Source organism: Siphateles boraxobius, unplaced genomic scaffold (genome assembly GCF_051911475.1).
Source record: "Siphateles boraxobius isolate OS27281-9 unplaced genomic scaffold, OSU_SipBor_1 8, whole genome shotgun sequence".
NCBI classification, from domain to species: Eukaryota; Metazoa; Chordata; class Actinopteri; order Cypriniformes; family Leuciscidae; genus Siphateles; species Siphateles boraxobius.
This window is the reverse complement of record NW_027509208.1, coordinates 18,036,231-18,063,012: the sequence shown is the minus strand read 5'-3', so window position 1 is coordinate 18,063,012 and position 26,782 is coordinate 18,036,231. Positions and strand designations below refer to the sequence as shown.

Genomic DNA, 26,782 nt, shown 5'->3' with positions numbered 1-26,782 from the left:
TACATCTAAAAACAAAAACAAGCAAATTATCACATATGAAAAGGTATGCAATTTCTTCAGGAATTTAAATCTCAGGGGTTTCACAACCAGAAGCAACACAATGTTGTGGCACCATCATTGATTCTGCTGTGAATGATGACACGCTGACCGTTCCAACATGGCGGGCGCGCTGACGGGTCTGGAGAAGTCGAATGTGGTTTCTACGTATAGTCTACATATGCAAACCACACTCTCTCTGCTTCAATCTGTCAGTTTATTCAACAATCTTAAATAAAGATATACAATGTAGTTAAAATATCATTCAGTTGCTTTCTTCATGTTGACTTTTCTTCATGTTGGTGTTTATTATAACTATTGTGTGGTTTTGACATTATAGACCAGTGCTGTTCGTACTTCAACACCATTGCATAAATTAGTTGTTTGTATTTTTTAATAACTACTGTATACCATATTTATTCTAATATCGTATAAGTAAAACACAAGATACTCATCACATCATAGAACACAAAGATTAAACAAAATATACAGCGATCTGTCTTAAAACTGCTTACACGGGGTATGTTATATCCTACATGAGTGGCATTTTAAAATTTAATTTAAAGAAACCTATGTAAAACCTGCTAAGTTAAAATCTGAGTTTTAATGAAAGTGGGTTTTTTTGCTGCTGTTTTTATTCCACTTTTTTATTCTAGGGCATCGGTTTTCAAACTGGGGTCCAGGAGTGCCATGGGTAAAGGTTTAGAGAAAAGCAGTGTAATAATAATAATAATAATAATAACGATTAAATTAATTAACTAAATAAACAAATTAATTTGATTAAAACAATGAAATGATTAAAATAAATAAATTATTTAGAAAATGAATTGATTAAAATAAATAAATGCATTTTAAATTAAATAAATAAAAAAATAAAAAAATATTAATTAGTCAAATAAATAAAATTTGTAAAATATATGTATAAATTGAATGTAATGTAATTTATAATATATATATATAAATATATATTTTCCATATTTGGTGTTAAATAAGTAATTATTTAATGTATATATATATATATATATATATATATATATATATATATATATATATATATATATATATATATAATTAATAGATAATATATAATAATAATAATGTTCATTTATTTTGTAATTTAGTCACATGGTTGAATCAAACGTGTTTTCCCAGTGTGCACTGCGCAGACTGAGCTGCAGTTCAAAGATGGCGCTGCAGGGAAGTCCAGTCAGACGAGTTTTCTCTGTCATCACCTGTAAAACGATTACCTAAAAAAAGACGCATCCAAAATCTATTTAATAAAACAGAAGACATTCTAGTCTTTCTTGGCATAAGCAAGGTAAATGCCTTCTCCTAAAGCGCGGAGCGGCTCGGGGCGCAGCGGCAGCGTCCCGTGCGCCGGTGGAAACGGACGCTATGAGTTTATTTCTCTGAGCCGAACTCCCCCCCCGCCGCAGCTGCTGCAGAGGCAGGGCTCAGACCCCACTGCGGCCCGGCTCAGAGCCTCCGAGAGCCCCAGCCGACGCCGCGGATCGGGCTCGTCCACCTCTTCCACCGGCGGCGGGCAGCAGTTACCGGAGGAGGACTGCATGAAGTTAAACCCGTCTTTCATCGGGATAGCGTTCAGCTCCCTGCTGGCCATCGACCTGTGGCTGTCGAAGCGGCTCGGGGTGTGCGCCTGCGAGGAATCGTCCTGGGGCAGCGTGCGGCCGCTCATGAAGCTCATCGAGATCTCTGGGCACGGGATCCCGTGGCTGGCCGGTGCCGCGTACTGCCTGTATAAAAGCGACAGTGTCGCCGGTCAGGAGGTCATGCTGAACCTGCTTATGGGTAATGCGCTCTTGTTATCGTACAAAGAAATGCTCGTGTTCAAAAATTATTGGCTACAATAGACCAGGGATTTTCAATCTTTTAGATGCCGCGGTCACGGACCACATGTGAGGGACCCCATCCTAAAATTTAAAAGGCAGTTATATATTTTCAAACATAAAGACTCAAATAATACTATGCAAAAAAATAGCATTATATTTAAATTATACATAGGCGTTACTGTGCTGTGAGATTTTTTTTTTCAGCGAACCCTTTTCCTCGTATCCCTGTGTATATCGTGCTAAAGTTACCGTGTTTACATGTTAATGATAGAAGTTAAAAACAGATATAATTTTATTTTGCAAAGCCAATGTGGTGAGAAATTCTATAACAGTAGTTTTGTGTGGTGTATAATCTCTAAGTCTTATGGCTATACTTTGGAAATTCTGCATTTTAACATCAAGGGTCAGTGCCTTGCCTCATAGACTGTGACAGTAATGCGGCTATAATGCGTGTGTTTATTGAGGAAAGAGTCCAAATAAATTCGCCACTAATCTTTTAGGATTTTTCTCATTTAAAAAGACCAGCAGCTTCAGAATTCACATTTGGTTATACCCTTTTTTTCTTTTCTTTTTTTGTAAAGTCATTACATGATCATCCATACATCTGCATCTGCTCTTTTGTTTAGTCACAGCTAATATCCATCTAATAGGCTGGCTTCACTTTTGGTTTCTTATACACTTCTACATTCCCCACTCTTTCTGGTCCTTTTTCAGGCTCATTTTCTTTGATGTATGAAGCAAGTCATAACCCACTTCCTCTGCTACCCTGATATTTTCTTTTGGACCTCTCTTTCCTTCAAGTGTTTTCTGTACCAGGGTGATCTGCAGGTGAGGCAGTTTTCCATTCATTCTGGCTTTCCTTTATTGATGTGGCTTATTGGCAACCCATTTAAATTGCGAAAGGCTTCTTGGTTGTTGCTGCCGAGAGATCCAGATTTATTAATCATGATTCTCAGCAGTATTTCCAGAGGGAAAATGGAGTGATAATAATCACTCACTTACCGATCCCGCTACGGCGATTGTCATTCCACTCACGCCCTTGTTGCTTTGACATCCCATTCACTAACGTCGACAGGTTTTAAAACTACAACTGAGCTGAATGGCCTACTCAGCTTGTTTCTGAAATACAGAGATTTGCACAGGTCCTGCAGCCATGCTTGATCTCTTTCCAGAGATCTCGCCTTTTATTTAACATCTTTTATGAAACATTTAATTAATCCTGGTTATCACAACCCTTGTGTTCAGAGGCAGCTGTAATCAATCAACGTATTTTGAAAAGACCTTTCCACTCGTCACTGTGGAAAAAAAATGTCTTTCATATATAATCAAGTGTAGTTGGCCATGATAGTTTAATGGTTCCCATGAACAGGAGCTACTAAAATGGGTCTATAGTATCATATATCATATTCTCTGTTGTTACAAGAAAGACCACCTTAAAATATATCAATTCAGTCAAACATGATTGAGCAGCTGTAGAGCTATAAAACAAACAATAAGGTGTGCATTAAGAGAAAGTAGGGGTGTCATTACAATACATTCCCTTCCAGGGAGATAAAATGAATACACTACTTCATTAGTCATATTTATGTCATACTATGTCATATTTAATGCAAATTTTCAGATGCCACTCAAAAAAACGCTGGATAGAAACGCCAAGAATCACATCCATTTTAAAAATGCACATAAAAAAATGATTGTGCTCAATTGAAACACATTTACATATAGCTTTGGCTCAAGAGTGGATGCGAGTGGATATGTTCAAATCAGCGGACCAATTTCATTGGACGGCATCTCAAATGTTGGTTTGGTGATTCTGAAATGCCTGAGCCAAAGTCTGTCATCATGGACAATGGTTGGGTTTAATGACCTCCCGGAAGCGCTTCACATGATTGCGTTCCCAAACACCAGGCATCCTCCTCCTAATGCAGAATAACATGGCTCATGCTGAGGCGCAAGTAATTTATAATGAATGAAAAAAATAGCCACACTGGCTTCCCCAATTGCAGAAACTTCCATTTTGATTTCTGATATTTTGTGCCAGTATCCCAGGAAATTATGATTTTGTTCTGTTGAACACATGGGAGGAAAACGGTGCTTTATTCGTAGATGTTTTATACTATATTCTAATTTTGTGCACATGTTTAATTCGTAGCATTGGATGGAAACATAGCCATTGACTGAATGCATTTGGCACTGAACTGAGCAGGCGGGTGTGCGGTGTTATTTAGAGAAAGGCTGTAAAGATGTATGTGTGTTATTGGCAGATAAATCATACTAAGTGCTTGCTGCTGATATTGCCATTGCTGTGTGGAATAGAGCCCGACCGATATGGATTTTTGGGGGCCGATGCCGATACCGATATTAGGGAGTAAAAAAAGCCCGATACCGATATATCGGCCGATATTATTTATGTGTATATTATAATACAGTAGCAATATCATTTATGTGTATTATAGTACAGTATACCAGTCAAAAGTTTGGACACTTTCCTATTGGTGTGTACAAACTTTTGATGGGTACTTTACACAGTAGCTATAAACAGATTAATATATTTTATAAACACGTTTTGCAATGATCACTCAAATGTGGTAATCAAACACTTGTGTGACACAGATTATGTAATGGAGGCAGTGGGAATGATAGAATGAGAATTATACAGCTGAGCTGTAACCAAACTAGTTTGCATTGCATGTTATATTATATTATATTCTAAATACTGTTGCATAATCTTCACTAACGACGACTTTGTCTTTTAATTTAGTCATAACTTGTATCAATAAATATATAAAAAGTGTCACTGACAAAACCTTATTATCTTCTATTTTTACTCTTAATTCCTCTAATCTCTACCAGTGGAGGAAGAACTCAGATCTTTTTACTAAAGTAAAATGAATAATATCATAATGAAAACGTTTTTAATTACATATGTACAGTACTTTTATACTATTCTAAATAATTAGTAAGCAAAATGTACTAAACGTGAAACTAGGCTACTCTTAATGCAAAATGGCCCTATATAAAGTGTTATAATTATATACATTTTTGGAATATTGCTTGATGTTGTAACGTAGCGTTATCAGGCAGAATGAGCTTTAACACTGTGTTTACACCGGACGCGGCCGTTACTGCTCGCGTCGCAACAGCTGTTTACAAAGCAGAATCAGTTTACTGTCGGAGATCGCTCGCGCCACGCATTTTAATCAATGTTTCATCAACCAATTGCCTTAATAAATAAGAAGAAGGCCTAAATATAGCAGACAATATAATCAGGACTTCTCAGCTGCGCGCTTGCAATAGTCCCAAGCTCACACAATACGTGACAGAGGCTTGTAGCAGAGAAATCAATTCTGTGAATTACACTGCGCAAATCACAAGTAGGCTACTACCCACCGGACGAAGAAGGGTTGGCTCTCAGTCTCCACAGGCTACATAAAATATTCATTTTATTTTATTTTATTTTTCGTGTTTGCATTTATGAGGAAAAAACAATGTTACAGACGCGACAGTTCAGCACTACGGACGTGAGCGCTCTGAAAGCGGCACTAATGCTTTGAAACTTTCACATAGACCTCAAACAGAAAGCACAAAACCTTTTGTTTCAAAGTGAATTTCGTTTTGTATTAATTGTATCTTAATTTTAATCAATGTTTCATCAGCCATTTGCCTGGATTTCATTTATAAGAAGTAAATATAGCAGACGATAGATAATCTCGACACGGAGGCGCCTGCGGGTGAACTGGAGCTCGTCTCATGAACCGAAACTCAGCGTATAGACCTGAGAATTGAAATATATCTATGTTGAAATGTCTACTTTTAAACAGAACAATTCAAGACGAAAGACAGACAGACTCATGTAATCGTATGAAATGTGCATTTCTCTCTGGCGCGCGCTCACTGAAGATCGCGAGTCAGCATCGTCAACTTCATCTTTGGCTGACACTGACTGAAAACACTTGTTTATTAATAAACAATTAAAATGTCTCCTTGCTATATTTGTTGTATTCATAATCATTATTTTTGCCAGTTCTTGTGACAGCTTTTAGGTGCTTTATTGGCAGCGCCACCCTTACATGAATCACCGTACCCGCATTTTTTAAAATATTCATTTATCGGCCATTATAAATGCCGATACCGATAGTTAGGAAAATGCCCAAAATCGGCCGATAATATCGGCCCGCCAATATATCGGTCGGGCTCTAGTGTGGAATAATCACTACTTTTTGTTGTCCATGTATTTTGAACAAATTCTACATGGCAGAAATATCAGTATATCCAATGACTTTCTATCATAGGTGTTATCAATCATTTAGTTGTTGTTGCTAGTTTGAGTTGAGAAATACACATTTCAGCATTATCACTAATCTGTGTGTGCATTTTCCTTGAGAACCAAGCAAGTTGATTCATGAAACCATTTGTTTATTATATCGCAATTGCAATATTGACCTCAATAATCGCTATATGACATTTTTCCCAAATCGTGCAGCCCTAGTTTGTGAGAAGCAGCATTTTCTTACTGTGAACCGAGTCTTATAAGCTTCTCTGAAACACAAAGCGCAACTTACTTCAACTATACTTCATCAAATCACAACCTTTGATTTGATAAGATGTATCACTATTTCAGTTTTATTTTGATTAATTGTGCAGCCCCATTTGTTTGTTAATGTGACATTCAATTTAATTAAAGCAGCACTATGTCGTTTTTGCGTTTTTTGCACTCGGAGTCCCCCTACAGTTGGGAAACAGTATTGTCTTCTACTGTCGTAAAATCTGTCATGGTTACACCAGGGGATCGAGTGCATTTGTTGACAAGCCGATACGTCTTGGGCAGACTGTCAGCGTTGCGTGTGAAATTTCTTCATCCCAGGTACATTGGCATATATTTCAGCATGTCATATGAATATAATTTCATAGGTTTTATTTTTTTTTTCAAACGTCAAAAGATCGCGTAGCTCACGTTTACAAGACAGCGTCATTATAGTAGCCTATTGTCTACTCTTTTACATAATGGATATGCTAATTCAGTTCAATGTTTGTGTGGTAGGTAATAGCCATATATCGTCAATATTATAATATCAAGCTACCATAGATGAATCTTCAAATTTGAAAAATCGATTTCCATTATAGCCTGAGGCAAGACACTTTCACCAGAATAAAAATAAACAAAGCCTGCAGACATTAGGATAGTTATCCTGAAATATTATTTATTAACCATCGTAAACTAGCATGTTAGTGTTTAATGTTACAAGCTACCATATTGATAATTCGCTACTCTACTAGCATTAATTGATTCATGAAGATAAATGGAGGACCAAATAGATTCCATAACATGGCCAGGCCATGTTATTAAGCCTTTTACATTTCGCACGGTAGTCAGCTCCCTGACTCCCTGATTATAAACACTTTATAGATGACTGACTGCTGCGCTTGTGACAGGGTGCATGTTACTGAAAGAACGAGAGAGAGATAGAGCGAGCGAGCCGGTCGCGCACACTCTCACAGTCTTCAAACTGTCTTGCAATGCTCTCCCTCCAATAGTGATCCTCTCCGGTCTTTTAATTTGTAACTCTTCCTTTTTCTTTTTTTAGTCTCTTCTGACAAAACCTTTGCCTTCTTCCTTGTAGTTGTTGCTTCAGCCATGACAACAACGTACAGACGGGTATCAAACGCTAATTGGGCCCTCACGTCAGAATTTGAGGAAGTGGGGGGAGGTGGGGGAAGTGACGTATAGCGTAAAGCAGTCGAATTTTGTAGTTTTTTTGTGCTCGGGTTACTACCCGAAACCCGAAGTTACATAGGGCCAGTAAAAGCGATACAGACACTGTCAGTCTATGGCAGACGTGTCATTCAACCTATTGTAAGTCGATGTACCATCTCAGGGGTCTTTGAAATATATTATGAAGGTTGAAAAACTACATAGTGCTGCTTTAATTATTAGTCTCTCCCTATGCGGGTCCCTGATGAACCACGTAGGGAAATCCTGATCCATGTATTCTAATATGGGGTGCATATTTTTTCCCTATATTAATATAAATGAGGCATGTGCAAAAATTCATATTTTCACAATTGACTAGTCAGTCTGCTGTTTGAGCAATTAGTTAGCTGATCAGTTTTAAGGAAGCCTTAAATTTTAGGTTTGATACGGGTTTACCAGACTTCAGTGTAATCCAACAATTTCTCGGTTGTCCAGTTTTTCTTACGTTTTTGTCATTTCTTTTTCAGCCTTGGTACTGGACCTGGTCCTGGTCGGTGTGGTGAAGGCTGTAGTGCGGCGCCGACGTCCTGCCCATAACCGTATGGACATGTTTGCCACGTTCTCTGTGGACAGCTATTCCTTCCCATCAGGCCATGCCACACGTGCTGCAATGTGTGCCCGCTTTCTGTTGGCCCACCTGGTGTTGGCGGCCCCGGTCCGCGTTCTTGTCCTGCTCTGGGCCACTTTAGTTGGTTTTTCTAGGGTTCTCCTTGGACGCCATAATGTGACGGATGTGGTGTTCGGTTTCTTCATGGGCTACTGGCAATATAATTTGGTTGAGATTCTCTGGTTGTCTCCAGTCATGTTGCAAAGCACGATGGGACAGCTTCACTGAGAAGTTAAGATTGAGGAAAGGGAGCATTATTTGGTTGATCTAGACTATAATTCCTTAGTGTCTGTCAAGTTGCTTTACGTTAGTTTTGTGCATCTTCTAATTTGAATGTAAAAATGAATCTCTCAGATCATCTGCCAGTAATATCCAGGTTTATATTAGATTCTAACTGAACAGTTAAATGAGTTTTAGTTGGAGTGTTAGGGAGCAATGAAAACAGACGTCTTATTTTCCGCCCCTTAAAGATTTTCTGCCTCATGTTCTCTTTCTCTACTTCTTTTGTGTCAATACTGTGATACTAGATGGATTATGCTAGTTTTTTGTATTCATTTGCCATTGTGCTCTGCTTTTTGAGGGTTGGTGCTTATAAAAAAAGGAGGATGATTGGGGTGACCTCTGGCTTTTGACTTCAGTGTTCTTGTTTACAGAATAAAACCTCATCTTTGTGAAACTACATATTTATAGCACCTTAAACAATAGGCGTCATCTTGAAGATTTTGCCTCCGTTTTAATCAAAAACCAGCAAGATCTCTAATTAACATGAAAAGCTCTTCATTAATGAATGTTTAATTAGGCGAGGGAGAGGATTTGAAACATCGTGGTGAATTTCAGCGCAGCTCTAATACCTTTAGGGTATGTGGCGTCCTCAGTAGATATTCACAGGGAAGTAGTTCTGTTATCTCTGAATGGTTATATAGGGTTCCTCATTGCTCTGATATCTATCCTAAAAACTATGTACTGTGTGTTTTAAAGCTCTATTATGTGTTTGTTGAACTGGTTTGTTTTCTGTTCTTTTTCTCTGCTTTAACTGTGACTGCGCTAGCCACTGATAAATTGTATTGCACTTTTTGATGCAATCTTATTGGTCTATGAAGTAGGAGTTTTCGTTATATTTTGCTATGGTCTTAATACATTTGCTGGATTTTAATTGGGTTAATGCCTGTGATAAACTGTGATTATAGAGCCATAAATCACGTTATATGCTGCAAACTTTTGCCATATATCACAGGTCATATGTCATAATAGCCGCATTTCCACTATCGGGCCAGTGAAAGCCAGGGCTTTCAATGGGCCGGGCTGGGCTAATAGCCCACAGGTCCGAACCTGTAGCACCGACCCCAAAACAACTTTAGCACTCATCTCCAGTGACAGTCCCAATACAGTTATATTTTCAGTCAGAGAAATGGAGGAGGCTCCCGAAAAACTGGAGTTGCTTTATTTTATGACACATGCGGAGCTAAATTTGGATATCAGCCCTTTGAGAAATATTTTGACGCAGTGGCGACATCATAGTCCAACAAAGCAGAAATGCTATAAAAACATTTAATCATAGGCTTAATTTGCGGGTGGGTCATGTCCCCACCACTTTTTGCCATGGGTCGATATTGTCCCAGCCAGGAGCGTAGCCAGAATTTTATTTTTTGGGGGTCCTGTCTTTAAATGAAGGGGCTATATATATATGTATATATAGCGCCAGAATTTTATATATACAGGCCTATTCTGAGTTTCGGTTCATTTAGGCTAAGAGACGAGCTCCAGTTCACGCGCCGGCGCCTCCGTTTCTTATCTATCGTCTGCTATATTTACTTCTTATTTATTAAATCCAGGCAATTGGTTGATGAAACATTGATTAAAATGAAGATACAATTAATACAAAATGAAATTCAGGTTAAAGAAAGATTTTGTGCTTTCTGTTTGATGTCTCTGTGAAAGTTTTAAAGCATCTTTTAGTGCCGCTTTCAGAGCGCTCACGTCCGTAACGGAGAACACGTCCGTAACATTGTTTTTTCCTCATAAATGCTAACACGAAAAATAAAATAAAATAAAATAAAATGAATATTTTATGTACTGTGGAGACTGAGAGCCAACCCTTCTTACTTTGGTTTGCGCAGTGTAATTCACATAATCACTAAAAAATATTTTGCCCCCTAAGTTATTATTATTTTATTTTTTAAGCAATCAGAAATCTGAGCTAGCCTACTTTTGAAACATCTCGCGCCACGGATGTAACAAATACTAATAAACAAATAATACAAATAAATAAAACATCTCCAGTTAACTAGCAGAGCATTCATTTCGTTCGTTTGTTAAATAAGAGGCGATCTAGCACGCTGAAATGAAATCAAGGTCACAGTTGAAATCAAGTGATCAAAGTGCTCGTTGCTGCAGCGATTGGTGTGGATACAGTGTTCTCTTGTGGCTTGTGCGGAGACTCTCTATTCGTTCCGGTGATATCACAAAGTAAAATGCACACAAACCCTCTTTGATATACAACCACTATAAACATAATCGGTTTAAAAACCATTGAAATACAAACAAAAATTAGTCGGATTGGATCTATGTATTTCTTCACGTACAAATTCTCGCCACCAACACATATTAGATCTCGTTAAACGACAAATTAAACACAATGTACTATTTAAATCGATTGCTGTCCCACACACTTTTTAAAGCAAAGTTTTGCCACTATTTAATATTAAAAAAATAACTAAAAGGGATATTTTATTGGGCCACGCCATGGCCTGTGGTAGGAGGGGCATCAATGACCGCTAGGGGCACGGCCCTCGAATGCCCCACCATAGCGCCGGCCCTGTGCATCGCATATAAATATATCTACCTTATATGGTGATCAGAATCCACACCGTATCAAAAATCAAAGTTATTTCAAAAACTCACTGCTGTCTGAAAATAAGTTTTGAGCTAAAATGATTTTAAACGTTTTTAGTGCTGATGTTAGCTGGTATATGCAATCATGGAAACGTGACTGGCTCTGGCACACACTAGCACGCTCGCTTTTGGCCTGACATTGGAAACGCGGTTATTGGCCATTTGGTAGCATTAAGCAGGTGTAAATTGCACCATCCATGATGACTTTAATATTTACTAAAGGACCACCTGTGCATAATAAGTAGAGGGGTGGTACTGTGGTACTGCACTTTGAAATGCCATTTTACTGAGTGATTGCATATTTACAGGTATGTACCATGGTTTTTACATGGTGCTTATGCATATGTCTGAATAAAATGGTGTTACCATGGTACATGTTTAACAGCTATGGTATTACCAGTGCCAATGGCAATAATGCAACATTTTATAATTTTCCATGCAATAATTTTCCAACATTTATTTCCCTAATTATTAGAGTAAAATGTGAATGAGGAGGGGTTTTGTTTTTTGGACTTTCTCAGTGTTTTTTTTTATTTCTCATAGACTTTTCTCTTTCGACTCGATTTGTTGAAAATTGAAAATGATTTGGTCTTATTCTACTCTACCATTCTTTTCATGAGTCATCTTGTAATTAAGATGCCTTGCATTTAAGTTTGGCTGTTCCAGTGAAGACGAGTCTTAATATAACACATACAATGACATTATAGGGAAATGTTTGCTTCCAGTTTGGAGGAAATTTTCCTCACATAAATTCCTAGAAAAGCCAAACCCATTAATTATACGGGGGTGTCTACATATTTCCGCCATGTATATCTTGTTACATTCCACTATAATGCAAATAAACTAATGCACAGGAAGGATCTTATTAGTTGGTGATATAGTGATTGGTAACTTTATTTTAGTGTCTCTTCTCCCATATGTTATTTACTTTAATGAATGACTATTGTGGTAATAATTTTGTAACTATTATTTTTAATTTCAGTTTAATTCCTCACATTTTTCTTCTCAGTATCCTGATGATTGACACACACTCTATTCAATCCATTCAAAGAGCAGTAACACACACACACACACACACACACACACACACACACACACACACACACACACACACACACACACACACACACACACACACACACACACACAGCCTTATAGTTGTCAGCTTTAACTAGTCATAGTTATTCCTCTTTCAAAGTACAGTGGTATCAAAGATATTATGAATCCACCCCCAAAATCTAGCGATTTCTTTCTTTGAAATATGTCGACTCTGGCAGCGCATTCCCTCAAAATGATTCACTGTAATACATGTCTGGTGAAAGTTGTGGGCATTTTGACTGTTTCAGGAGAGCCATATGCACTTTTTCTTGTTCTTTCTTGAAAATGCAATTGTTTGATCATTTGTGCAATATCACAATACAAGTGACAGATGGCAACCAATAAATGTAAAATATTATTTTTAAATTGCAAAAACTTTGTGCTGTTTTAGTGATGTGTTTGTTTGCTATGGGAACTTGTGTATTCTTTTTTCCCCCCCTTTTGGATATGGAGAGGGAATATGGAAGACATTTTTATTTGATATTTCAGGTGTTTTGAGTCTTTTAATTGGCTTCACCAGCTATTTCATCTGACATTTGATCGTTGTTTAGTCTTCAGTGAAAAGTGGCAATGTACATTCATCAAAGTGAAAACTACAAGGGATTCATTAGCTTAATGTGGTACCTGCTTTGACTGTTCATTATATTTGTGATGTAAAATATACTCTACATTGATCATAATGTGATTGTATTTTCTAAATAAATATGAAGATGTCATGGCTTTGCCTTGGAATTGTGTTTTCTCCAAATATCTAGTCTCGTGGGTAAAACTGTAATTCAAGAAAGTCCTCTTCTCTTCAGCTTAATATCTGTTTTACAGTGAGTTATGAAAATGAGAAGCTCAGTAATGTCTTGCAGCTCATGAAGTTTTAATGCTATAGATGCCTCCATATGAAGATGTGGGACAGTTAATTCTGTATGAAAAGAAAATGAAATGTCATAGAACAAATAGCAAAACAATCGTCTGTGATAGTGCGAACAGGATCTGAGACATTTACATAATGGAAAAATTTAAGAAAGCATATTGGTCATATTTCAGTTTAAACTCCTCTGAGAGCTTGTTCCAGCTTTTGTTCCAGGTTTGTTCCAACAAATTCCAATATTTGTTTTCTGTATTTTGGTGCATACATAATTTTTTTTACAGGTCCCATATCATGTATCACAATGTGTTCATGGGAAACAGCAATGTAAATGCCTGATAGACTACACTCTTAGTAATCACCCCCTTTTGGAATCTTTATTTGGCATTAAAAGTGCACTTCAGTACAGTTTTCACTGCTCTCCATAGCACTTCTGAGCAGCAAACAGTTTTTTATGAAATAAAACAAGTTTTTTTTTGTTTTTTTTTGAGAAATGAAGTTTAACAATTAGTTTCCAGATTTAAAATTCTTCTGTTTAATTGCACGTCTTTCTACGTGTGCAAAGGAGTAAGTGAAGTTTTCTTTTTGCACAATAAAGGCCCTGATATACTTTCAGCTCAATCGAAGAATGAACTGGTGTGACGTTTTTTGTTCGAAACAGCTTGTTAAAGCCAACTTTCTGGAAAAATTTGCTCTAAACACTTTCAAAGTACCATTGGTCCATGGCGATTACGTAAATTAGGTGTGGCTTTGAGGCTCCGCCTTCTTTGACATGGTAATCTTCTCCGGTTAATTTATTCTGTTCAGGCCATTTAGGTCAGATGCAAGTAAAAACATAATGGAGAACTGCTTTATAGTTGGAATTTATATTAGTATAGTAATACTTTATAGTAGTAATTCTAATTGAAAGTGACACTAACACTGTTTTTTTTTTCATGTTTAAACCTGTTAAATATATTGTATATTCTATTGTATAAAGTGCTATATAAAAAAACGTGATTTGACTTGACTGGTGTGCTGAATTGCAGAGCTGGTGCAAACATATCGCCATGATCAGATGCTTTCTTTAACTGCTGTTTTCTTACCGCTGTCATTTTTGTTGTGCGTTTATTTTGTTATCAAGAGGAAAGCATGCAGCGCATATATATAGATCCACATAAGCGCCGCTCTCAGTAGTGTGGACACCGTTGGGGTGTTCACTAACGGTATATCGCTGGTAAAGTATTTCAAACGGCTTTTTTTTACCCAGCCCTAAGCGAAGAACGAAAATTAACTTTGTTGAGAGTATATCGGGGCCTTTACTAAATGCACATGACTTGCTGATCAATACTGCAAAGTTGATTCTCAGTGAAATTGTAATCACATGTAAATTTGTCCATTCAGTCATCAAAATCTGCAAGACATGTATGTCCCACTGGCTCGACTGCCATTCAAAGCTGTCCTTATTAGCTCATGAGCTCAAAAGATGATTCTTGGTTCAATGAGTCAGTTAGTCCTTGACTGGAGAGCCGTCCCTGATTCAATGAAAAGAGCAGATTACAAATAATGATTCTTTGACATAATCCCTGCTGGTATCGGTCCACGCTTTAAATGGGAATGCTCATAATGAGTGCTGCATTTGAGTACAGGAAGAAAATGCTGATTGAGTGATCAGCAATTGGTATTAGATTGTTGATCTTTGCTAGTTCATATTTGATCATTGGATAATTGATCATTCTATTGTACAATTGTTTCACCAATTGAATGCCACTGATGATTCAGGTGGAGGAGCAACCTGCTGGAGTGAAACAAAGTAGCAAAACCATTGTTGATTCAGGTGGCACCTCAACACCCTCTACCTGATGAAATATCTTGATGAGGTGGCCATCTTTCTCCACTGTGGCAGAACTATTGATGGTCCAATTCAATGTACCTGAACAGCAAACTCTACCTGAAAAGAATTGCCACCAAAGTTCCTCCAACCACACCTGCAAAAGCATCTACCTGAAAGGTGAGGGAGTAAAAGGACAAAGAATGAGAGAAAGACGTGAAACATGCAAGTCATACGTCCAGAAAATCCGTCCAAAAAAGAGGAGAGAAACAAGAAACAAAATGCAGAGAAAAAAATCCAAGGTGCAACTCCACCAGTAGCAAAGGCAAAACTTGCATGGATTGGCAAACACAACAGGTTCAATAAGGCATATAGAACCTAGAGAATGCTCTCCTTATCAGCATTTGAGCATCAAGAAAATATACAAGTGGTGGAAGAAAGAGATCAAAAGACAAGTAAAGAAAAAGATTGAGCCTCAAGAAAATGCAAAGGTGTCTATCTATCTATCTATCTATCTATCTGTCTTCTTGTTCATTGTGAAATGTAGTAGACTACGTGACTTTTTCCACCTGTAGCTTCGTATGTTCACCACTAGATGTCCCACAGTCTTCTCTATAACTATAATTCTTCATTGCTGTGGTTCTGAAAATGACACCTGGTAAAAATGGTATCAAAAAGAAAAAAAAATTATGCTGTGGTGAAAATATAAGGATTACACAAATTTGTACGGATTGCCAATTTGAGTAAAATTGTTTAATAGTTTTCCAGTTTAAAGTGCAAAATAAGCAACAATATGCATTTCATTTGTTATTTGTTGAATACATTAAAGTGTTAGTTCACCCAAAAATGAAAATTCTGTAATTTACTCTCCCGGCCTCAAGTCGTTCCTGAATGACTTGCTTCTTCACAAAAGAATGAATAATCATAAGAATAATCGAACAGTTTTGGTGACCACTGACTTTGATCTATTACACACACACACACACACAATAACAACACAGAGACCTTTCTCAAAATATCTTCAATTATGTTAAATAGAGAGAAAAAAAATTAATACAGGTATGAAATGGGTAAGTAAATTATGAATGTTTATTTTTGGAGGGTGAGCCCCTTTAAAATTTCACATAAATTTGTCTAAACAAAATATAAAGCATGATAGGCTGGCGTTATAAATAATCCTGCATGTGAGGTTTTTGCAACCACAAAAAAAAGGTGCAAAAGAAATGTCTGAACTTACCACAGTTAAAGGTTTTATTTTCTACAGTACTCTGCCAAAAAAAATTGCATTATTTTTCTTTTATTTCTAGACACTCTACCTGAAAAGAATTGCCACCAAAGTTCCTCCAACCACACCTGCAAAAGCATCTACCTGAAAGGTGAGGGAGTAGAAGGACAAAGAATGAGAGAAAGACGTGAAAATTTCACATAATTTTCACACAGAGACTCAGAGAGGAAACATCTCGGGTTAAGACTGTAACCCTGGTTCTCTGAGAAGGGGAACGAGACACTGCGTCTTGGTATTGACGGACGCTATAGGGCAGGCCATCGGCTTGCCCAATAGCCGGTGTCTGAGACGCGTCTAAACAAAAGCTAATAATCATTGGCATCAGTGGCGTAACATTGCTTTAAAAAGTGGGTGGGACAGGTGTGCGTGTGTGTGTGTGTGTGTGTGTGTGTGTGTGTGTGTGTGTGTGTGTGTGTGTGTGTGTGTGTGTGTTTTACATTTAAATAATACATTGGGTTTAATTTGTCGTTTAAAAGGATAGTTCACCCAAAAATGAAAATTCTGTCAGTATTTACAAAATTCTGTCAGTATTTACTCACCCTCATGTTGTTCCAACCCCGTAAGACCTTCGTTCGTCTTCGGAACACGAATTAAGATATTTTTGATGAAATCTGAGAGCTGGATCACTCCTCCATAGGCTTCTTGAGGGATTTAACTTGCAGGCCCCGAAAAGTTATTACAGACATTGTTAAAATAGTCCAAGTGACTACAGTGGCTCAATCTTAAGTTTATCAAACAACGAGAATACTTTTTGTGCGCAAAAAAAACAAAAATAATGACTTTATTTCAACTATTCATGTCCCTCTCTGTGGGCCTCGAGTCAGTTCACTAGTGTAAAAGCGTAGAGCTTCTGTGTTGTACATCACACGCATCACACACATCACCAGCGTCGGCCAATAGTGAGCCTACGTGTGACGTAGCTTCACCCCTCCCATGCAGAACAGGCCTCAGCCCTATATGGTCCCAAAAGCAGAGCTCTAAGGGGAATATATGCCTCAGCTATGTCAGGCATATCTCATAAGATTCCAGCGACAAATAATTTGTCTGTCCACACTAGACACCATAGATATATACACTAGATGTTGCCTGGCTACGGCAGTTCATTGGAACAAATGCGTCAATAGAGCCGCCATCATGGAACAGGGGAGGCCCTCCTCTTTAATGCATCAGCGTTAATGTAGGAAAAGGTCTAACGGAAATAAAATCACCATAAATCGTCATGAATGCGATTTTCTATTTGTTTTGGTTTGTTCCAACGGTCAGACATGTATTTATCATTGAGTCCAGAGAAATTGTAAAAAATTTACAAAATTTCACATTTTTGTGAAATGTAATCCATTGCTGTCTGGTTTTTAGATTTTGTTCGGGTGAACATCCATACGCAGCACAAAAGTCCGGCATCATCCATGAATTCAGCATACCTAGCTACTTCCTATGACAAGACCCCTGTTCCAAGATGGCAGCAGTTTAGACGCATGCTTAGAACCCCAAGGCAACATCTAAGCCGTTTCTCAATGTCAAGGATACTTCCTTGGCAGGATTGATCCTTCCAAGTCATTTCCTTCAGAGGCTAGGCGAGGCTCCTCTTTAGCATTTGGAGAACACATAATTGGAACAGGCTAGCAAGTGCACGTCATTGCGTCATTACGTCAATGAAAAGGTCTGCTTTTAGCGCTGCAAAAATTCAAAAAGTTGTGATGTACACTACCGTTCAAATTTTTGGGGTCAGTACGATTTTAAATGTTTTTAAAAGAATTCTCTTCTGCTAACCATGTTAAATTACTTTGTACAACTTAATTAGTTAAAAGAAATGCCGGTGACGGCAACCAAGCTAACAATTGTTAAATGAAAGGTCCGGTTCAGTTAGCCATCAATAACGTAATTTGTATATATTTGTATAATTTGTAATATCAATACGGTAGTAATTTGTACTGGCATTTAAACGTTAAACTTTACTTATATGTACTACGGTTATAACAAATGTATGGTAATGTAAATATACTTATATTTAAAAGCATATTGCCCCGTTATTTCTCCGACTCCGCTAACGTCCGACATTTTTTATTTTTTGAACAAGATAGCAAAGCTGGCGCACAGGATTGTGGGTGATTTGAGAGCACGAAGGCTACACATATGCATCCTTTCCTGTGTATGGGATATTTTCCGAACGAAGGACTCCTTGGTTGAAATTCTGAGGACCCTCGACATTGGAACAGTCCTTTGACGGATGTCGATGACGTAGCATCCTCGAACTAACGGCTTCCGAGGATCCTTCCTTGACATTGAGAAACACCTCTAGTGTATATATCTGACTAGACGCAAGATGCGTCAAAATCAATCAAAACCCACAGCCAATCAGAACAGCGTGTGGGCGGAGTCTTGCAGCAAGTGCACAACACCAGAGAGTAACCTTGACAGGACTTGCAAAGAAATGGATAAGTAGGCTACATAATCAAATTCACCAATATTACACCATTTAAACATTATTAAAAATAGGCTGAGTTACTAAAACAATCTTTGAAGAAAAGAATACACTTGTTTATTCACAGTTTGAACGTTCTTGTTTCCATTGAATTATCCATTGTTGCATTTACAGCTACAAAGCTGAGAGCACTAAATTATATTCAAAGTCGCATTGTATGCTTTTAACATTAAATAAAGCACATAAACAGTACCTGAGATCATCATTGCCACACTTTGTGTTTGTTGTTCCAGCCGCGACGTTGCAGAAAAATAGAAACCGTTTCTAAAATAGAATTGTCACATGTCACGGTCGCGGCTGGTTAGGACAAAAACTCTGATTAACATGGAAAAGTCAAAGTTAACAGCATACCACAGGAGAGCAACATACCACAGGGAAGCTTCTTCTCCATTTGAATGGCCCTAAAGTGATTTGGGGACCTGAACCGAGAGGTGCAGAATCTGCAGAGGCTCGACTCTCATCCCTCAAGAGAGAGTGAAGCATGGGTGGAGCTTCCCAGGGCAAATAGATCACAATGAATGCATTCAGCTACCTCAAGATCCAAATGTGCTTCGCAAACTCTAGATTCTTATATTTCTAGAGAGAATCAAGCAATAACAGAGCCTCTTACTGTGAATGCGTCACCATGAGTGCATCCAACTCTCTTTCAAGAGCTGAACACACTCTGTGCAAATACTAGATTTTTTCTCTTTGCAGAAAATCAGGCAAGAACTGAGCTTCTTACTGCGAAATGCAATATAATGAGGGCATCCAGCTCCCTCGAGATTTGAACACATTCCAACAGACTTTTATCTTACATGTGCATAAACAAGCAGCTCCTGAAGACAAAACAGCTGATGACATATAATTCAGGCGCCCTTTTATACACACGTGCACTCCGCGTGTGACATCTTGGACTGCTGCCAGCCAATGATTATTGGCATTTGATTACATGTGCCTCAGACACCAACCCCCATAGAGTCAATACCAAGATAGAGCGTTGAAGTTACACTCTGAAAGGGAACTGAGGCAACTTCCTCGAAAGTTACATAATATAGCTGTACTTAACATATCTTCTCTAATAACTTTTAATACTTTTCCGTAATGTACACATTTACCACAACTTTTAGCTTACACAAATTCATATGGCATGAAAGAGCATTTGAGACATTTAGAAAAGTAGATCTCAGTCTGTATTTCATTATGTGGATAAGGACCCAAATAAATTGTATCTTGAATTCATATTATGTTCCAGACTTTTATTGGAAAAAAAAGTCAGTTGGTATACAGCTGATTTTCAATCTTAAACACTGATTTCTGCCAAAAAATCATCAGAATAAAGGCTTGTTCACTCCAAGGATGACAACTATAAAGATAACAAAAAAGATATAGTTCTAAAAATCTTTCTCAGTATTAAAGAATAGCAGAGTTCACACCACAGTTATAACGATAACTGCACAGTGAAACGATTTCATTGGAATCACTATCAGAACGACCTTTTTCCAGCTGATGAATGAAAAAAACCGACAGCCAATCAGAATCAATCCTGGTATAACAAGCTTGAGCATTTAAAGTGACAGACAAGCACACGCTTAGTATATAAACAGAACAACATCATCCAATGGTTGGACACTTATATCGATATACAGCTATCTTTGTTTATCGTTGTTGGTGTGAATGGGCCTTAAGTCATATAAAGGGTTAACCTTGTATATCACCCCACCCTCTCAAAGCCTTTCAACTTATTCGTCATGGAATTTCAGCTTTAGTTCAGGTTCTCATGTGTGTAAAACACGTGATGCGTTTCATTATTTCCCAAAATGTTGGAAAATTAAAGTGTAAAAAATATATCATGTATTTCTTTGATATTTTAATATAGGAGACCTCTGCATGTTCAAAATGTTAGTGAAGGGCTGAGCAAATATGGGCAGAACTCTTTACTGCCCTAGGACTTCAGAAATCCTTTTAAAGGTATACATGTGAATTAAACGTGGCACAGTGGGCTTCATCATCACGGTATGCTAATGCCTAATGCCAGGGATTTCATCAATATGCTGATTGAGGACTGTTGGGACACTCCAGGCACAGGATGGTTCTGTCGGGAGAGACAGAGTCATTTGCACCTCAATGACACGTCTGTACCATTTGCTTCAGGACATATGCTTTCAACTACATACTGTTTATTTACTAGTGTGTGTTCTATATGTAATTATGTCATGTTTGGTCTCATCTTAAACTGAAATGAATGGTGGTGAACGTAATAGAGACATTAGGGTATCCTAATACAATCCTAATGAGAAGAATATGTTAATGTTCTTCTCCCCCTCTTGATCACCACCCATTTGACTCATCTTTTGGTTTCCTGTCAGTCGGTTTCGGTGTTGGTATTCCACTCATGTTGAACAATGCTTTGCTCAGGGAACAATAAGGAAAGGTAACCGTTGATCTAGGAGAAAGGCTATTTAAACATGTAACTTAATAAATAACTTTGCCTGCCTTAAAGGCTTTGAGAATCTTTTACCACTGATGATGCTGAAAGTGATTATAACTTTCGTTATCTAAACATTCAGGTTAAATCCTAAGTTGTCCTATCAGTTCTAAGAAAGACCTTTGCCTTTAAAGAATAACAACAACTTTAATGGAGTCAGATTAATTATATTGGAGTCAGATAAATATTTGAATTATACACATCATCCTTCAACGGCCTTTTGTTCCGATTAATGGTTCAAATTAGCAGCGTAAGCTTACAGCCTTGCATTAGTTTTATTAAGCTTTAGACTATTGCAAAAAAACATTGAACTCATCTTTTTTTATGATAAGATTTATGACAACACCCAAAAGATAAGGACTTGCACGTCTGTGATAATGAGAAATGACTGAACATTCTTGATAGTCCTCAACACCTATGTTGTTGTTGAAGATTTTTTCCCCCTTAATTATTCATTCCAGTTTAATCCACCTTAAACTAGTGCCAGCTGAGACCACCCTCCTCTTTGAGACTTGAGATACGCCCAATTGGTTACATAACAGGCTGATATCAATGAGACGGTTACAGGCAAAGCTATTTTAACTATTAGGAACAGAAAAAACATTGTTTTGGCATTTTTTAATTCTAAGGGCTTGAGACCATCTTCAGTTAAAAGGTAAGATTATTTTGTGTCATCATTGTCAAGCTTACAGCATATGTTTAGACTGGTGTCTGTCTTGGTGTCATCATCTGCTGGCATGAGATATTTTTCTTAATGACCAACCTATGAATGCAGCACATCCATGGCAAACATTTTTAATGATTCCTGGAATACCTTAATAAATATGCATATCACAAATGACTATAGACACTAAAGAGTAATAGCGTGTCCTTTTTAATAACTTTGCATTTTCACATGACCATGTGCTTTTTGTTTCTTCTTTTTTTTAAAGTGATTCTTCTGTTTCCATGCAGACTGACAGCATGGCTAAGCGTGTTGCTGTGATTGGAGCAGGAAGCTCTGGGCTGACCACCATCAAATGCTGTCTGGATGAAGGGCTGGATCCAGTGTGTTTTGAGAGCAGTGATGACATTGGAGGACTCTGGAGGTTTAAGGTTGAAATTAAACTCAATTTTAAACAATTAATGTCTGAAATTTAAATAGCTTAAAGGGTAACTAAACCCTAAACCAACTTTTTTTAGTTAATGATCTGTAAGAATGGAGCTTCATAAATGCTGTTCATTGATTTGAATAATTTTTTTTGACATTTATGTATAAAGTGTTTTAATTCTACAATATATGGTGTAAAAACGTCTGAGTGCTGCCCTCTTCAGGTTGAACGGTGGGTACTGCAGTTGAATTTTCCTATTGGATGTTTGGGGTGGTACGTGATGTAAGGAGTTGTTGGTGACATAAGTTCCATACAGAGAGATGCGTCTCAGGTGCACGCCCCCCTCCGCTGGGTTCTGCCCACTTTTCCAGCATTTTTCAAATATTACCAGTGGGTGGAGTCAGGCTCTGACCAGGGGTTTACCGGTAGTTACCCTTTAACAATAAAGGTGAAGTGTGTCCTTTCTGTGCCATCTGCGGTACCGCACGGAAAAACAATGACTGATGTAATGATAATTGACAATAATGATTTTTAGCACACTATAATCTAAATAATACAAGATCAGGTGCCACTGCCATTACCTCATGCTTTAATTATTAAAATAATATTGTTTAGTACATTCAAAAGTTTGGGGTCATTCAGTAAAGTTTTTGAAAGAAATCTCTCATGCTCACCAAGGCTGCACTTATTTGATCAAAAATACAGTACAAATATTAATATTATTTTCTATTTGAAAATATTGTTAAATTGTATTCCTTTGTTGTTGTACTGCTAAATATTTTTGTCAACTTTGATACATTGTTTCAGGATTCTTTGATGAATAGACAGAAAAACAGTATTTATTTGAAGTATAATTTTTGTGACTTTATAAATGACTTTACTGTCACTTTAATCAATTTAATGCATCCTTGATGAAGAAACGTAATAATTTCTTTTAAAAAAAAGTCTGACTGAACTCAAACTTTGGAACGGAAGTGCCTATTCAATAATGAATATATTCATTGTTATTGTTGCAGCATTTTAATTTATTTTCATTGTCATTTTTGTTGATGTTTTAGATTTATTGATGTTTTTCTAAATATATTTATGCTCCGATCTGTTTGACTTAAATTTTTTATTAATTTAATATTGTTATTATTATTATTATTAATATGTTTTTAACAGGTGTCCCAAACACTGCCATTGGTCAACAAACAGATAGCCCCGCCCCAAACACAATATTGGATGAGTCAGTTTTGTTTACACTTTTGGGGGCAAAAATAAAGTTATGCATTTTAAAATGGGATAGAAGGCAGTATTTTTAGTATATACACTTCACCTTGAATCAAAAATTTCAAAGCTGCTAGTGTTTTTTTTTTTTGTATAAAAATCTGTTCTAAACAATCTGTTAAAAAGTCATTGACCGTGTCCCTCTATTCATTCACAGGAAAAACCTGAGGCAGAACGTTGCAGCATTTATCGTTCACTCACAGTGAACACCTCTAAAGAGATGATGTGCTATAGTGATTTCCCTGTGCCTGATCATTACCCAAACTACATGCACAACTCTCTGATCGTGCAGTATTTCAAACTCTATGCTGAGCACTTCAATCTGCTCAAGCACATTCACTTCCAGGTATTTAACACAATGACATCACATCCACTGAGATTTCTCCAAGACATATATATTTCCCATCCATATTGGTCATATAGGACAAATAGGAGTGTTTGTTTGACAACAATGTTCTAGGAACACACCCTCCTTCTCACATAATTCCAAGTGTGTGTTTGAGTTTGTTTATAAGAATTATTCCTTTTATAAAAATGAAATTTAGCATTTAAGCTTTGCGTGGTTTGGTGTATTTCAGACCACAGTTCGCAGTTTGAGGCAGAGGCCTGATTTTTCTGATTCAGGTCAGTGGGAGGTAGTGACCACAGACAAAGATGGACAAGAGGAGAAACATGTGTTTGATGGGGTGCTTGTGTGCGCAGGACACTACACACAACCCATCAAGCCCCTCATACACTTCCCAGGTGATCTGACCATAAGTTAACAGAATGTTAAAATTGCTTTACTATGCAGCATTCAGAATTATGTGCAATACGAATTCCCGGTTTGGCTCTAATAGAAGCATCAGTATATTGGGTAACACTTTATTTCCACTTTAGACATTACTACTAACTAACTATAAGTAACTTTGCACCTACATGTCAACTACCAGTCATTAGAGTATTAATACACTGTGTACTTAATATCTGCTGATACTTGTGCTAGGTAGTTATCTGCTAATATTTTGATGGTCATCCAACAGACATTCTACCGTATTTTCCGCACTATAAGGCGCACCGGATTATAAGAGGCACCTTCAATGAATAACCTATTTTAGAACATTAACTGTATATAGGGCGCACCAGATTATAAGGCGCATAAGATACTGCAGTCAAACGTTTGACTGGGTTTGCGTTATGCATCCACTAGATGTGCTATTTAATGTGCTATTAGTAAGTAGTATTAATAAAGATGCGTTTATTAGTAAGTGTGAGCGCGCTGGGGCGGGCACGTAACTTACATTCGTAGCCTGACTCATATGAGTATTCATGTGCGGCGGCTCGCTGACAGCGATGGCACGCTGTTTCATATATGACGCCCCGGTTACCTTGGCTTGAACGGGGAACGTTTTCTGAGAGCTTTGTAGCGAGTGCGAGGCGTTTATTAGTAGCCCAAGCTAAGAGTTAGTTGACATGTAGTTGCAAAGTTACTTATAGTTAGTATAAAGTGGACCATCAAAATAAATTGTAACAGTATAAGGCCCCATCCACACTACTCCGTTTTAGTTTAGAAACGGAGAATTAATACAAATACGATCTCCGTCCACACCAGCGTTTCAGCTGCGTATTAGAACTGATCTCCATCCACATTAAAATGACTGAAAACGCGGATCATGTCACCATTCACCTACACTGGGCATGCACGTGCCGGTGTAAACAGGAAACGGATTGACTATTCCTCAGATTTCGCTGAGGTTGATAAGTGCCGATCTGGACATTCAAAAGTTTTCGCACCATTCCTTAGGAGCTACAACTTCATTGATAAAATCATCCCACCATGCGCTGGTTCTTCCCGGCTTAACCCAAAACCGACGCTCCATGTGGAGTCGATACCGCCGCTGCACACGGGAATGGTCACAGATCGCTCGAATAATAGCTTGCCTCCGGCGCATGTAGGCAGTTATAGTTTTGCAAAATGCAGAATTTACTTAGGCTGTTGTTGTATGTTTTCTTCCGTTGTATGACACCCAATCAGAGAGCCGAGCGTGAGCCTCTGCGTCATCGTTTCTAAAGTCCTCCGTTTTGACCCGTCTACACTAAAACGCCCTCCGGAGATTCAAAATGCAAAACCGGGTCGGCAGCGTTTCTAAACTTCTCCGTTTTAGGTCTACGTTTTTGCCGTTTTAGTATGGACGGGATGTGCAAACGTAGCAAAAGGTCTCCGTTTCTAAACTAAAACGTAGTAGCGTGGATGGGGCCTAACATTTACTGTAATTTTGTCTACTACAGGTATTGATACATTCCCTGGGACAGTAATTCACAGTTGGGAATATAAGGACCCTGATCCTTACTTTGGGAAGAGAGTTGTGATCGTTGGGATTGGGAATTCTGGTGGAGACATTGCCGTGGAGCTTAGCCGAGTGTGTGAGAAGGTGTCTAATATATTTTTTTTTACAGATAATTTCTCTAGTTTCAGATTCTCAGCTGGGTCAAAATCAGCATACACTCACCTAATGGATTATTAGGAACACCTGTTCAATTTCTCATTAATGCAGTTATCTAATCAACCAATCACATGGCAGTTGCTTCAATGCATTTAGGGGTGTGGTCCTGGTCAAGACAATCTCCTGAACTCCAAACTGAATGTCAGAATGGGAAAGAAAGGTGATTTAAGCAATTTTGAGCGTGGCATGGTTGTTGGTGCCAGACGGGCCGGTCTGAGTATTTCACAACCTGCTCAGTTACTGGGATTTTCACGCACAACCATTTCTAGGGTTTACATAGAATGATGGGAAAAGGGAAAAACATCCAGTATGCGGCAGTCCTGTGGGTGAAAATGCCTTGTTGATGCTAGAGGTTAGAGGAGAATGGGCCGACTGATTCAAGCTGATTGAAGAGCAACTTTGACTGAAATAACCACTCGTTACAACCGAGGTATGCAGCAAAGCATTTGTGAAGCCACAACACGCATGGGACATACAACACAACACTACAACAGCAGAAGACCCCACCGGGTACCAATCATCTCCACTTAAAATAGGAAAAAGAGGCTACAATTTGCAAGAGCTCACCACAATTGGACAGTTGAAGACTGGAAAAATGTTGCCTGGTCTGATGAGTCTCGATTTCTGTTGAGACATTCAGATGGTAGAGTCAGAATTTGGCGTAAACAGAATGAGAACATGGATCCATCATGCCTTGTTACCACTGTGCAGGCTGGTGGTGATGGTGTAATGGTGTGGGGGATGTTTTCTTGGCACACTTTAGGCCCCTTAGTGCCAATTGGGCATCGTTTAAATGCCACA

The 26,782-nt window shown here is 38.0% G+C and overlaps 2 protein-coding genes across 3 annotated transcripts in view; both read left to right on the top strand.

Annotated features, from left to right (window-relative positions):
• Nucleotides 1–1,178: 1,178 nt before the first annotated feature.
• On the top strand, nucleotides 1,179–22,234 carry plpp6 (phospholipid phosphatase 6). Of its 2 annotated transcripts, none has more exons than XM_077220498.1 (2): nucleotides 1,179–1,845; nucleotides 8,106–12,951. In XM_077220498.1, the coding sequence occupies exons 1-2, from the start codon at nucleotides 1,359–1,361 to the stop codon at nucleotides 8,471–8,473; spliced, it is 855 nt and encodes a 284-aa protein (XP_077076613.1). In that variant the 5' UTR covers nucleotides 1,179–1,358; the 3' UTR covers nucleotides 8,474–12,951. The 2 variants fall into 2 exon arrangements, with proteins under 2 accessions (XP_077076613.1, XP_077076614.1); XM_077220499.1 differs by lacking the exon at nucleotides 8,106–12,951 and adding an exon at nucleotides 22,093–22,234 and having other exon boundaries at nucleotides 1,212–1,845.
• The window catches only part of LOC143729299 (flavin-containing monooxygenase 5-like), a 16,950-nt gene continuing 12,267 nt past the window's right edge, over nucleotides 22,100–26,782 (top strand). The window contains exons 1-4 of the mRNA XM_077220487.1: nucleotides 22,100–22,233; nucleotides 23,656–23,844; nucleotides 24,077–24,242; nucleotides 25,767–25,909. Coding sequence (XP_077076602.1) covers nucleotides 22,102–22,233; nucleotides 23,656–23,844; nucleotides 24,077–24,242; nucleotides 25,767–25,909 — 630 coding nt within the window. The 5' untranslated portion in view covers nucleotides 22,100–22,101. The remainder of the gene's footprint in view (nucleotides 22,234–23,655; nucleotides 23,845–24,076; nucleotides 24,243–25,766; nucleotides 25,910–26,782) is intronic.

What these genes read in the sequence shown, in the direction of transcription:
- plpp6 (XM_077220498.1), top strand. Translation starts at nt 1,359, where the DNA reads ATGCCTTCTCCTAAAGCGCGGAGCGGCTCGGGGCGCAGCGGCAGCGTC. An exon ending in CATGCTGAACCTGCTTATGG is followed by an intron (nt 1,846 to 8,105) that starts GTAATGCGCTCT and finishes TTTCTTTTTCAG; the next exon opens with CCTTGGTACTGGACCTGGTC.